This window comes from Eurosta solidaginis, chromosome 4, assembly GCF_040869045.1.
Source record: "Eurosta solidaginis isolate ZX-2024a chromosome 4, ASM4086904v1, whole genome shotgun sequence".
NCBI classification, from domain to species: Eukaryota; Metazoa; Arthropoda; class Insecta; order Diptera; family Tephritidae; genus Eurosta; species Eurosta solidaginis.
In genome coordinates, this window is record NC_090322.1 from 122,159,221 (window position 1) to 122,173,204 (window position 13,984).

At 38.2% G+C, this 13,984-nt stretch overlaps 1 protein-coding gene across 1 annotated transcript in view; it reads right to left on the reverse strand.

Moving 5' to 3' along the window:
- Positions 1-13,984, reverse strand: part of Dop2R (dopamine D2-like receptor) — a 72,440-nt gene that overhangs the window by 19,453 nt on the left and 39,003 nt on the right. Inside the window, exons 3-4 of the mRNA XM_067779569.1 lie at positions 697-949; positions 219-529 (exon numbers count right to left, since the gene is read on the reverse strand). Coding sequence (XP_067635670.1) covers positions 219-529; positions 697-949 — 564 coding nt within the window. The remainder of the gene's footprint in view (positions 1-218; positions 530-696; positions 950-13,984) is intronic.

The window sequence follows — 13,984 nt, forward strand, 5'->3', positions numbered from 1 at the left end:
ATATTTGACCTTGCTTAATATTTCATTTGGACGACGCGCACTTCATTATTTTATACACACCTAATTACTTAGCCTTATTAAATCTCCTTTACATTATTTTTTCGTATTTGTTTTTTACTTCGTGTCTCATTTCACGTATTCCATTGTTTTTGCGCTTGTGTGTGTAATTAACTTTGTAGTGTTCATTGTTATATTGCTCTTATTTTATTATCACTTACTTGCCAGTCTCCTCCACCACAGTGGCCAACATAAATTCTGTGGATTTGTCATTGACGATGACATGGCAATCGTCGATACCCGGAGAAATGGCACCTCCAGCGGCATCTTCCTCCTCCTCGTTTGAGCCGGACGCCGTATTTGTCGCTGGCTCGTCAGGAATTATGCGGGCTGCGTGTCTACCACCGTCCAACGCCGTCTCAGCTAACCTGGTTGTTTGTGCTATATTTTCAATGACACTGCCACCCGTCAGTTCTGATAGGTGGGGTTTCCGGAGTGCGTGATGTTGTTTTCGCGCTCGGTCGCGCAATGCCTATTGTTCGATTAAGAGCCGTACAAATAAAAATAAGGGGAAGAAAGACAAAATGTAAAGTCATAAATGAGAATTCCAATTGCTATTAAGGCAAATTTTAAATATATGTAGATAAAACAGTAAAGTAGTACATGAATGGATTTATTTAAAATATTTAGCTAAAATACCTTAAAAATACTCGAATATAAATATCCCATTAAGAGGCAGGGTATGTAGAAACTGACCAGCGACGATACCAATATGTAGTATGTATTGTAGAAAGCGCACACGTTCGGAACTCGATCGGGTGTATCGTTGATTCCTACCATGATGGGAGCACCAATCGAAATTGATGACGCCCAAGCAGCAAGGATCGTAAGACACACTCTTCGCGTGTTTTTGTATTTCGCATATTTTATTGGTTGCGTCACAGCAATGTATCTGTAATGAAACAGAACAAAACATTATTAAATTTAAAAGTATATACATTTAAGACAAATTGTATGCCATGGCGACTGAGAAAGAAATACGATAAAATACATCATCCTCAGTTCCACTGAGAAACTAATGCTGGAAACTTTATTTAAACTCCATACTCCAACTCCCACTCCCAACCCCTCATATAGGAAATTTGTTAATGTTCTTTGGGGGCGCGCTTACTTCGTAAAAAAATACCGTGTGATCACGTAAAAATTTTGTAAATATCGGTTGTTGGATTGAACTGTATCGCAAAGCAGGAATGGCTGGCATGGCATTCTAAGAAATGATAAATGATGATAATATTTACTAAGCGTTATCTAGCGCATACCTGATTTTAATGCTAATGACGAAAGTAAATGTAGTTTTAGAGTGTATTTGGCTTCAAACCTTGCCCTTTACTTTCACTTATTCATAACTTTGTTTCACTTTTCTTTGGATTCAATTAAATTTTGATTGATTAACATTTTAACGTAGGACCTCTTTAACTGGAGCATACCATAAAGTGAACTATTCTGTTGTAGTTGCAAAGGATGCCGGTTTGACAGGCTTTTCCCGGAAAAATAACTGTTGCAGAGATGTCTGATGCTTAACAGTGCAACCTAGCATGCAGGTAAAACAGTAAGCAGATAACGAGCGGTGGAACTTGAATTAAGGGGCAAATTATGTACAGCGCAACAAGTAATTTTTTCTCGTGTGAACCAAAATTCGTGGGTGGTAGTTAACCTGAGTGCCTTTGTGAAAGGTTTGGTAATATGTAGTGGTGAATGTCAAAGTCAGTGACTGAGACGCAAAGTGTCAAGGCGTCATACATAACCTGGCCCTTAGAATTTGCACATCTTTGAACTGGTGATTACAGTGGCGCACTAATAAAAGTGGTTTGTACATTGAACTAGACCAATGTACCTGTATATATATTTACTGACTTTTTAGTCAGATTTGAAAATATACCTCAAAAATTTCGAGATATTTGCAAAAAAGACATAAGTACAAAAATTAAGTCTATGAAAACAAACGGAAACTATTCAAATTAAATTAAATGATATAATGTTTAGATGTTTTGAAAAGGATTTTTTTGGCGAGTTGGGATGGAAAATGCCGAATGCACCATAACTGCTGCCACCCCATTTGGAACCGTCGCCACCCCGGTCCCGCTTTCGCAGAACTTTCATATAAATCGTTTTTTAAAAGCTTTTTGTTCTTCCTTCGTCCAGTTCCCGCTCTTTTGCTCCGAGTATGGTCCCTACGAAGCTAGTTATCTGTTGCTGAAGTATTATCGGAAGTGATTTAGCCGACTCCTTCCTTGAGCAATTGTCGCTTCTGGTTTCCTAAGGAGCATTTTAAGAATGTTTGTTCAGTATCTTCCTCGCCTGCATCGCCGTAAACGCATTAAAAATCTTCGGCTTTTTTAAACGGTTTTATTTAGCTTGACTTGACAGGCTGGCTGGCTGGCTGGCCGGCACGAATTTTGTAATTGCAAATTGCCGATTTTTTTTTTTTTTTAAATTGCCGATAAGCTACCAGCTTGAAACTTGGAATATAGTTCAGAACCCGATGACTATGCAATAATAAGAAAAAAACTCCGATAGGTGACGCATGGATCGAAATATTTCAAAAAATCGTATTTGCGTCCGATTTGGTTCATATTTGGAACATATAATACATACGTGAATAGAAAGCGACCTATGAAAAAAATCGCTCGCTAGGTGGCGCAAGGATCGATATATTTAAAAAAAAATGGTATTTGTGGTCCCATTTGTCTCATGAATAGAAAGCGACCTATGAAAAAATCGCAACTAGGTGTCACAAGGATCGAGATATTAAAAAAATTCGTATTTGTGGTCCGATTTGGTCCATATTTGGAACACATAATACATACATGAATAGAAAGCGACTGATATCCGATTTGGCTTATATTTGGAACAAATATTACATACAGTCCGGTAGGAGTTCTAGGAGGGGCAAGCATACGTGGCGCAGAGTCGAGTAAAGTCTTTGGAAGGATTATGTATTAAGGACTTAGATTGTAACAAATTGTCAGGAAAGAGTCCTTGTAATAATGGGTCACTAAATGAACTAAATAGAATGAGAAATAATAGGCAAATAAATAAAGACTAAAAACTTGAAAATAAAATAATTAAAAAAATTTTAAGTCAAACGGTTTTATTGAAAACAATACTTACATGACGTAATAATAATACTAAAAGCTAGAAAATAATTAGGTAGGGCCTAGGTACTAGTAGTCATCACACTCTTTATCAACCTGGGGAGTTGATCAGACAATTAAATAAAAGCGTTGTACGCGTCAAATTTCTATTGATACTCATATACAAGACCAACTGAACCTAAATAAGGTTATGATACTCCTCACATTTTTAGAAATTTCACGCGCCCAACGCTTTTATTTAATTGTCTGATCAACGCCCTAGATTGATGGAGAGTGTGATGACTAGTACCTAGGACCTACCTAATTATTTTCTAGCTTTTAGTATTTTTATTACTTAATGTAAGTATTGTTTTCAATAAAACCGTTTTTTTAATTATTCTATATCCTGTGCAAATATTTTTTGAAATACCCGTGCCCGGATAGCATTTGCGTCACATAGTAATTCATCTCGCTAAAGCTTCTAGTACTCCATGCTTTAACATCTGTTTTAAGTTTCGCTATCCATCTGCCTCGTTGTTCATTTTCCCACCGATCTTGCCAAACTTAAACCTTTCTTCGCTGCTCGCCGCCTGCTATATGTTGTTTTAGGAGTATTTCAAAAAGTTGTCCGGCTGTGTCGAGCACGCATTCAGCCGATTTTCTGATGGCGAGTTCAGGTCCCATTTGCCTTTGCCAATTAATATAAGCTGCAGCTTTTTCCATCCGTCCTTTAGAGATGAATTATATATATCCAGCATAACCTCTGGGAGCATTATGTTAATGGATTCTGGTGGAATGCCATCTGCTCGGGGCCTTGTTATTTTTCAAGCTTATTTCTGCAAGTTGTAACTCAGCTGAGGAACAAGCGGAGTTTCTTTTAGTGTGCTTATGTGGTAATCACTATCATCTCTTTCTTACTATTTTATCAATTAAAGCTGTGCATGTTATGAATAGAAAGTTGAAATATGAACACGCTTTTCTACAAATAAGGATTTGATGAATCGCTTTCTTTTAAGCTCAGATCCTTTCATAATGCAACAGAAGAACTTAACATGTAAGCAGACATCAAATTTGTCAAAATCTGTTTTTGATTTACTTGATTAATTATGAAATCGATCACCATATAAAATTTTGTATTATGTATGATTGATTTCTTTTATTGTATAACCGATGTGTTATATTCCTATTTTATCTATTTATCTAATAATATCATTTTTCTTAAATTTAAAAAGACCATAGATATCGACCAAAGATATCTACTGGAAGTATTTTTGGCCACCAACTCCATTTAAGACCGACCAGTCTGCAGTGGGACGGATGAACATCCTAGTTCTAAAATCATAACTACTACAATCTTCGCTGCATTTATTTTTCTTCATATATAGCCTAATTTGTGTACATACTTTTTTTCGTTTGTTCAGTAAAATTGTTCTGTGCGAATCCACCTTTAAAACAAATTCCATTGCTACAAGTTGGAAAATTTCTGTTGTACAGTGTAATTAAATTTAAATAACTCTATCTCTGATGAAACCAAGCGCTCTATTATCCCAACTTTGCTGTAACATATGTTCATTTAGTCCCAATATATGCATAATTTACAATCACAAGTATCATTATCTTATGATTTATCTTAACAATTTTCTGACCTTAAACCAGCCTGAGTTTAAACAGTTTCTTATAGTTTTTGGTATTTGGGCAACGAAAGTTTGTCGAAAATGGCGTCGAAAAACCTTCAACAAACATTCACACAGAACTTAATGTTAATTTCGGTAAATACACGTAACTTATTAAATTTAAGGATGCGGCGTTTAATTTAAGGTTGCTTTACTGTAAGAGACTTGACTGCGAAGAGCTCTAGCTGTTGTTTCAAACTAAATCACAATTGAAGGAAACAAGGACAAACGCGTTATGCATTTGACGGTTACTGTTGGCTATTTGATTTTAGGAGTGCATAGATCTGCCTTCGAGGTCATCACTATTGTCAACATGTTATATGCCTCTTGCTTTAGAGGTTCATGAATTATATTCGAAATTTCGCATTTTATTCTATGCTCTGTTCTTATCAACGGCATTGTTATTCAGTATATACCTACATAATTGCTTGAGTAAGGCAAAAATAATTAAATACAAATTAAATTTTCGCATACACCATGAAAAACAAGCAAGGAAGGCTAAGTTCGGGTGTAACCGAACATTACATATTCAGTTGAGAGCTATGGAGACAAAATAAGGGAAAATCACCATGTAGGAATATGAACCTAGGGTAACCCTGGAATGTGGTTGTATGACATGTGTATCAAATGGAAGGTATTAAAGAGTATTTTAAGAGGGAGTAGGCCATAGTTCTATAGATGGACGCCATTTAAGGATATCGCCATAAAGGTGGACCAGGGCTGACTCTAGAATTTGTTTGTACGATATGGGTATCAAATGAAAGGTGTTAATGAGTATTTTAAAAGGGCGTGGGCCTTAGTTCTATAGGTGGAATCCTTTTAGAGATATCGCCATAAAGGTGATTTCGATATATTGTCCAAAATGTGGCCCAGGGTGACCCAGAACATCATCTGTCGGGTACCGTTAATTTATTTATATATGTAATACCACGAACAGTATTCGTGCCAAGATTCCAAAGGCTTTTGATTTCGCCCTGCAGAACTTTTTCATTTTTTCTACTTAATATGGTAGGTCTGACACCCATTTTACAAAGTTTATTTCTAAAGTTATATTTTGCGTCAAACAGCCAATCCAATCACCATGTTTCATCCCTCTTTTCGTATTTGGTATAGAATTATGGCATTTTTTTAATTTTTCTAAATTTTCGATATCGAAAAAGTGCGCGTGGTCACAGTCGGATTTCGGCCATTTTTTACACCAATACAAAGTGAGTTCAGATAAGTACGTGAACTGAGTTGAGTAAAGATATATCGATTTTTGCTCAAGTTATCTTGTTAAGGGCCGAGCGGAAGGACAGACAGTCGACTGTGTATAAAGCTGGGCGTGGCTTCAACTGATTTCGGCCTTTTTCACAGAAAACAGTTATCGTCCTAGAATACAAGCCCCTACCAAGTTTCACAAGGATTGGTAAATTTTTGTTCGACTTATGGCATTAAAAGTATCCTAGACAAATTAAATGAAAAAGGGCGGAGCCACGCCCATTTTGAAATTTTCTTTTATTTTTGTATTTTGTTGCACCATATCATTACTGGAGTCGAATGTTCACATAATTTACTTTTATACTGCAAAGATATAAAATTTTTTGTTAAAATTTGACTAAACAATTTTTTTTTTGAAGTGGGCGTGGTCGTTCTCGGTTCTAATTTTTATGAAGCATACATATAGTAATAGGAGTAACGTTCCTGCCAAATTTCATCATGATATCTTCAACGACTGCCAAATTACAGCTTGTAAAACTTTTTTCTGCGATATAAGTTCAACTCACCTACCAAGTTTCATCACTTTATCCGTCTTTGGTAATGAGTTATCGCACTTATTCGGTTCTTCGAAATTTTCGATATCGAAAAAGTGGGCGAGGTCCGATATCGTTCATTTTAAATAGCGATCTGAGATGAGTGCTCAGGAACCTACATACCAAGTTCCATCAAGATACCTCAAAATTTACTCAAGTTATCGTGTGAACGGACAGACGGACGGACGGATGGCTCAATCAAATTTTTTTTCGATACTGATGATTTTGATATATGGAAGTCTATATCTATCTCGATTCGTTTATACCTGTACAACCAACCGTTATCCAATCAAAGTTAATATACTCTGTGAGCTCTGCTCAACTGAGTATAAAAAGATGCGAAGGTCTCATGTCGTATTGTTCAAAGTGAATAATTGAAAACAAAACATGAAACATTTTTATTTTCCAGCACTGCCTTGATGGGGCTGTGTTGAAGGAGCAGTGTAGATTTCTCATTTAATCATTATACAAAGTTGACAATATTTTTGTTTTTCTTTGTTATCGTCTTTCATATACATATGTATGTATGCAAACAAAACATGCCGACACGGATGGAACGGCATTCAGGTGGCGTAAGTCAAGTTCCTTCAAAAAGTCGTACATAAAGTATGCAAAATTATTTATTGGTGCAAACGATCATTTCAGTAAAAATATTACTACCGGATTAAAGAATACTGTGTTCAAAAGGAGAGCAAAAAAAAAAAAAGGATTTGCGAAACGGTTTTTCTAAGGGTTTTTAGTGCAATAACCCGATTTTCGAGGCATATTTCACACCGGTTGGTAATTAGATCGCTATGGAAGGTATTGACGTCGATATGTTTCCGAAAATCATATTTTCCGAACTCATTCAGTATATGTGCGGTCGTCATGGACCGGCCAGTTCAACCTAACCTAACCTAAAAACAAGTACGGAAGGCTAAGTTCGGGTGTAACCGAACATTACATACTCAGTTGAGAGATATGGAGACAAAATAAGGGAAATCACCATGTAGGAAAATGAACCTAGGGTAACCCTGGAATGTGGTTGTATGACATGTGTATCAAATGGAAGGTATTAAAGAGTATTTTAAGAGAGAGTAGGCCATAGTTCTATGGATGGACGCCATTTAGGGATATCGCCATAAAGGTGGACCAGGGCTGACTCTAGAATTTGTTTGTATGATATGGGTATCAAATGAAAGGTGTTACTGAGCATTTTAAGAGGAGTGGGCCTTAGGTCTATCGGTGGACGCCTTTTCGAGATATCGCCATTGAGGTGGACCAGGGGTGACTCTAGAATGTGTTTGTACGATATGGGTATCAAATGAAAGGTGGTAATGAGTATTTTAAAAGGGAATGGGCTTTAGTTATATAGGTGAACACCTTTTCGAGAAATCGCCATAAAGGTGGACCAGGGGTGACTCTAGAATATGTTTGTACGATATGGGTATCAAATGAAAGCTGTTAATATTTTGAAAAGGAGTGATCCTTAGTTCCATAGGTGGACACCGTTTCGAGATATCGCCATAAAGGTGGACCAGGGGTGTCTCTAGAATGTTTGTACGATATGGGTATCAAACGAAAAGTGTTACTAAGCATTTTAAGAGGGAGTGGGCATTAGGTCTATAGGTGGACGCCTTTTCGAGATTTCGCCATTAGGGTGGGCCAGGGGTGACTCTAGAATGTTTGTACGATATGGGTATCAAATGAAAGGTGGTAATGAGTATTTTAAAAGGGAATGGGCTTTAGTTATATAGGTGAACGCCTTTTCGAGAAATCGCCATAAAGGTGGACCAGGGGTGACTCTAGAATATGTTTGTACGATATGGGTATCAAATGAAAGCTGTTAATATTTTGAAAAGGAGTGATCCTTAGTTCCATAGGTGGACGCCGTTTCGAGATATCGCCATAAAGGTGGGCCAGGGGTGACTCTAGAATGTTTGTACGATATGGGTATCAAACGAAAAGTGTTACTGAGCATTTTAAGAGGGAGTGGGCATTAGGTCTATAGGTGGACGCCTTTTCGAGATATCGCCATTAGGGTGGGCCAGGGGTGACTCTAGAATGTTTGTACGATATGGGTATCAAACGAAAAGTGTTACTGAGCATTTTAAGAGGGAGTGGGCATTAGGTCTATAGGTGGACGCCTTTTCGAAATGTCGCCATTAGGGTGGGCCAGGCGTGACTCTAGAATGTGTTTGTATGATATGGGTATCAAATGAAAGATGGTAATGAGTATTTTAAAAGGGAGTAATCCTTAGTTCTATAGGTGGACGCCTTTTCGAGATATCGCCATAAAGGTGGACCAAGGGTGACTCTAGAATGTTTGTACGATATGGGTATCAAACGAAAGGTGTTACTGAGCATTTTAAGAGGGAGTGGGCATGAGGTCTATAAGTGGACGCCTTTTCGAGATATCGTCATTAGGGTGGGCCAGGGGTGACTCTAGAATGTGTTTGTACGATATGGGTATCAAACGAAAGGTGTTACTGAGCATTTTAAGAGGGAGTGGGCATTAGGTCTATAGGTGGACGCCTTTTCGAGATATCGCCATTAGGGTGGGCCAGGGGTGACTCTAGAATGTTTGTACGATATGGGTATCAAACGAAAGGTGTTACTGAGCATTTTAAGAGGGAGTGCGCATTAGGTCTATAGGTGGATGCCTTTTCGAGATATCGCCATTAGGGTGGGCCAGGGGTGACTCTAGAATGTGTTTGTACGATATGGGTATCAAATGAAAGGTGGTAATGAGTATTTTAATAGGGAGTAATCCTTAGTTCTATAGGTGGACGCCTTTTCGAGATATCGCCATAAAGGTGGACCAAGGGTGACCCTAGAATGTTTGTACGATATGGGTATCAAACGAAAGGTGTTACTGAGTATTTTAAGAGGGAGTGGGCATTAGGTCTATAGGTGGACGCCTTTTCGAGATATCGCCATTAGGGTAGGCCAGGGTGACTCTAGAATGTGTTTGTACGATATGGGTATCAAATGAAAGGTGGTAATGAGCATTTTAAGAGGGAGTGGGCATTAGGTCTATAGGTGGACGCCTTTTCGAGATATCGCCATTAGGGTGGGCCAGGGGTGACTCTAGAATGTTTGTACGATATGGGTATCAAACGAAAGGTGTTACTGAGCATTTTAAGAGGGAGTGGGCATTAGGTCTATAGGTGGACGCCTTTTCGAGATATCGCCATTAGGGTGGGCCAGGGATGACTCTAGAATGTTTGTACGATATGGGTATCAAACGAAAGGTGTTACTGAGCATTTTAAGAGGGAGTGGACATTAGGTCTATAGGTGGACGCCTTTTCGAGATATCGCCATTAGGGTGGGCCAGGGGTGACTCTAGAATGTTTGTACGATATGGGTATCAAACGAAAGGTGTTACTGAGCATTTTAAGAGGGAGTGGGCATTAGGTCTATAGGTGTACGCCTTTTCGAGATATCGTCATTAGGGTGGGCCAGGGGTGACTCTAGAAGGTTTGTACGATATGGGTATCAAACGAAAGGTGTTACTGAGCATTTTAAGAGGGAGTGGACATTAGGTCTATAGGTGGACGCCTTTTCGAGACATCGCCATTAGGGTGGGCCAGGGGTGACTCTAGAATGTTTGTACGATATGGGTATCAAACGAAAGGTGTTACTGAGCATTTTAAGAGGGAGTGGGCATTAGGTCTATAGGTGGACGCCTTTTCGAGATATCGCCATTAGGGTGGGCCAGGGGTGACTCTAGAATGTGTTTTTGTACGATATGCATATCAAATTAAAGGTATTTTTAAAAGCGAGTGGCCCTTAGATGTGTACATATGTGACGGCGTTCTCGCGATATCGACCAAAATGTGGACCAGGTGATCCAGAAAATCATCTGTCGGGTACTGCTAATTTATTTATATATGCAATACCACTAACAGTATTCCTGCCAAGATTCCAAGGGCTGTTGATTTCGTCTTGTAGAACTTTTTCATTTTCTTCTAATTAATATGGTAGGTGTCACACCCATTTTACAAAGTTTTTTCCAAAGTTATATTTTGTGTCAATAAACCAATCCAGTTACCATGTTTCATACCTTTTATCGTATTTGGTATAGAATTATGGCATTTTTTCATTTTTCGTAATTTTCGATATCGATAAAGTGGGCGTGGTTATGGTCGGATATCGGCCATTTTTTATACCAAGATAAAGTGAGTTCAGATAAGTACGTGGGCTAAGTTTAGTAAAGATATATCGGTTTTTGCTCAATTTATTGTGTTAACGGCCGAGCGGAAGGACAGACGGTGGACTGTGTATAAAAACTGGGCGTGGCTTCCACCGATTTCGCCCATTTTCACAGAGAACAGTTACCGTCATAGAATCTATGCCCCTACCAAATTTGAAAAGGATTGATAAATTTTTGTTCGACTTATGGCATTAAAAGTATTCTAGACAAACTAAATGAAAATGGGCGAGCTACGCCCATTTTGAAATTTTCTTTTATTTTTGTATTTTGTTGCATCATATCATTACTGGAGTTGAATTTTGACTTAATTTACTTATATACAGTAAAGATATTAAATTTTTTGTTAAAATTTGAATTTAAAAAAATTTTTTTTTAAAAAGTGGGCGTGTTCTTCATCCAATTTTGCTAATTTTTATTTAGCACATATATACTAATAGTAGTAATGTTCCCGCCAAATTTCATCATGATATCTTTAACGACTGTCAAATTACAGCTTGAAAACTTTTAAATTACCTTCTTGTAAAAGTGGGCGGTGCCACGCCCATTGTCCAAAATCTTACTAGTTTTCTATTCTGCGTCATAACGCCAACCCATCTACCAAGTTTCATCGCTTTAACCGCCTTTGGCAATGAATTATCGCATTTTTTCGGTTTTTCGAAATTTTCGATATCGAAAAAGTGGGCGTGGTTATAGTCCGATATCGTTCATTTTAAATAGCTATCTGAGATGAGTGCCCAGGAATCTACGTACCAAATTTCATCAAGATACCTCAAAATTTACTCAAGTTATCGTGTTAACGGACAGACGGACGGACGGACGGACGGACGGACAGACATGGCTCAATCAAATTTTTTTTCGATACGGATGATTTTGATATATGGAAGTCTATATCTATCACGATTCCTTTACACCTGTACAACCAACCGTTATCCAATCAAAGTTAATATACTCTGTGAGCTCTGCTCAACTGAGTATAATTAAAACAAGTAAGGAAGGTTAAGTTCGGGTGTAACCGAACATTACATACTCAGTTGAGAGCTATGGTGACAGCATAAGGGAAAATAACCATGTAGGAAAATGAACCGAGGGAAACCCTGGAATGTGCTTGTATGACATGTGTATCAAATGAAAGGCATTAAAGAGTATTTTATGAGGGAGTGGGCCATAGTTCTATAGGTGGACGCCATTTAGGGATATAGCCATAAAGGTGGATCAGGGTTGACTCTAGAATGCGTTTGTACGATATGGGTATCAAATGAAAGGTGTTAATGAGTATTTTAAAAGGGAGTAATCCTTAGTTCCATAGGTGGACGCCGTTTCGAGATATCGCCACAAAGGTGGACCAGGGGCGACCCTAGAATTTGTTTGTACAATATGGGCATCAAACGAATGGTGTTAATAAGTATTTTAAAAGGGAGTGGGCCTTAGTTCTATAGGTGGATGCCATTTCGAAATATCGCCATAAAGGTGGACCAGGGGTGACTCTAGAATGTGTTTGTACGATATGGGTATCAAATTAAAGGTATTAATGAGGGTTTTAAAAGGGAGTGGTGGTTGTTGTATAGGTGGTCGCCTTTTCGAGATATCGCCATAAAGGTGGACCAGGGGTGACTCTAGAATGCGTTTGTACGATATGGGTATCAAATGAAAGGTGTTAATGAGTATTTTAAAAGGGAGTAATCCTCAGTTCCATAGGTGGACGCCGTTTCGAGATATTGCCATAAAGGTGGACCAGGGGTGACCCTAGAACTTGTTTGTACAATATGGATATCAAAAGAAAGGTGTTAATGAGCATTTTAAAAGGGAGTAATCCTTAGTTCTATAGGTGGACGCCATTTCGAGATATCGCCATAAAGGTGGACCAGGGGTGACCCTAGAATTTGTTTGCACAATATGGGCATCAAACGAAAGGTGTTAATGAGTATTTTAATACGGAGTGGGCCTTAGTTCTATAAGTGGACGCCGTTTCGAAATATAGCCATAAAGGTGGACCAGGGGTGACTCTAGAATGTGTTTGTACGATATGGGTATCAAATGAAAAGTGTTAATGAGTATTTTAAAAGGCAGTAATCCTTAGTTCCATAGGTGGACGCCGTTTCGAGATATCGCCATAAAGGTGGGCCAGGGGTAACTCTAGAATTCGGTTGTGCAATATGGGTATCAAACGAAGGGAGTTAATGAGTATTTTAAAAGGGAGTGGGCCTTAGTTATATAGGTGGACGCCTTTTCGAGGCATCGCAATAAAGGTGGACCAGGGGTGACTCTAGACTTTGTTTGCACGATATGGGTATCAAATGAAAGGTGTTAATGCGTATTTTTAAGAGGGAGTGGGCCTTAGTTCTATAGGTGGACGCCTTTTCGAGATATCGCCATAAAGGTGGACCAGGGGTGACTCTAGAATGAGTTTGTACGATATGGGTATCGAATTAAAGGTATTAATGAGAGTTTTAAAAGGGAGTGGTGGTAGTTGTATATGTGAAGGCGTTTTCCAGATATCGACCAAAATGTGGACCAGGGTGACCCAGAACATCATCTGCTGGATACCGCTAATTTATTTATATATGTAATACCTGCCAAGATTTTAAGTGTTTTTTATTTCGCCCTGCAGAACTTTTTCATTTTCTTCTACTTAATATGGTAGGTGTCACAACCATTTTATAAAGTTTTTTCTAAAGTTTTATTTCGCGTCAATAAAACAATCCAATTACCTTACCATGTTTCATCCCTTTTTTCGTATTTGGTATAGAATTATGGCATTTTTTTCATTTTTCGTAATTTTCGATATCGAAAAAGTGGGCATGGTCATAGTCGGATTTCGTTCATTTTTCATACCTAGATAAATTGAGTTCAAGTAAGCACGTGAACTAAGTTCATTAAAGATATGTCGATTTTTGCACAAGTTATCGTGTTAACGGCCATGCGGAAGGACAGACGGACGACTGTGTATAAAAACTGGGCGCGGCATCAACCGATTTCGCCCATTTTCACAGAAAACAGTTAACGTCATAAAATCTATGCCCCTACCAAATTTCAAAAGGATTGGTTAATTTTTGTTCGACTTATGGCGTTAAAAGTATCCTAGACAAATTAAATGAAAAAGGGCAGAGCCACGCCCATTTTCAAATTTTCTTTTATTTTTGTATTTTGTTGCACCATATCATTACTGGAGTTGAATGTTGACATAATTTACT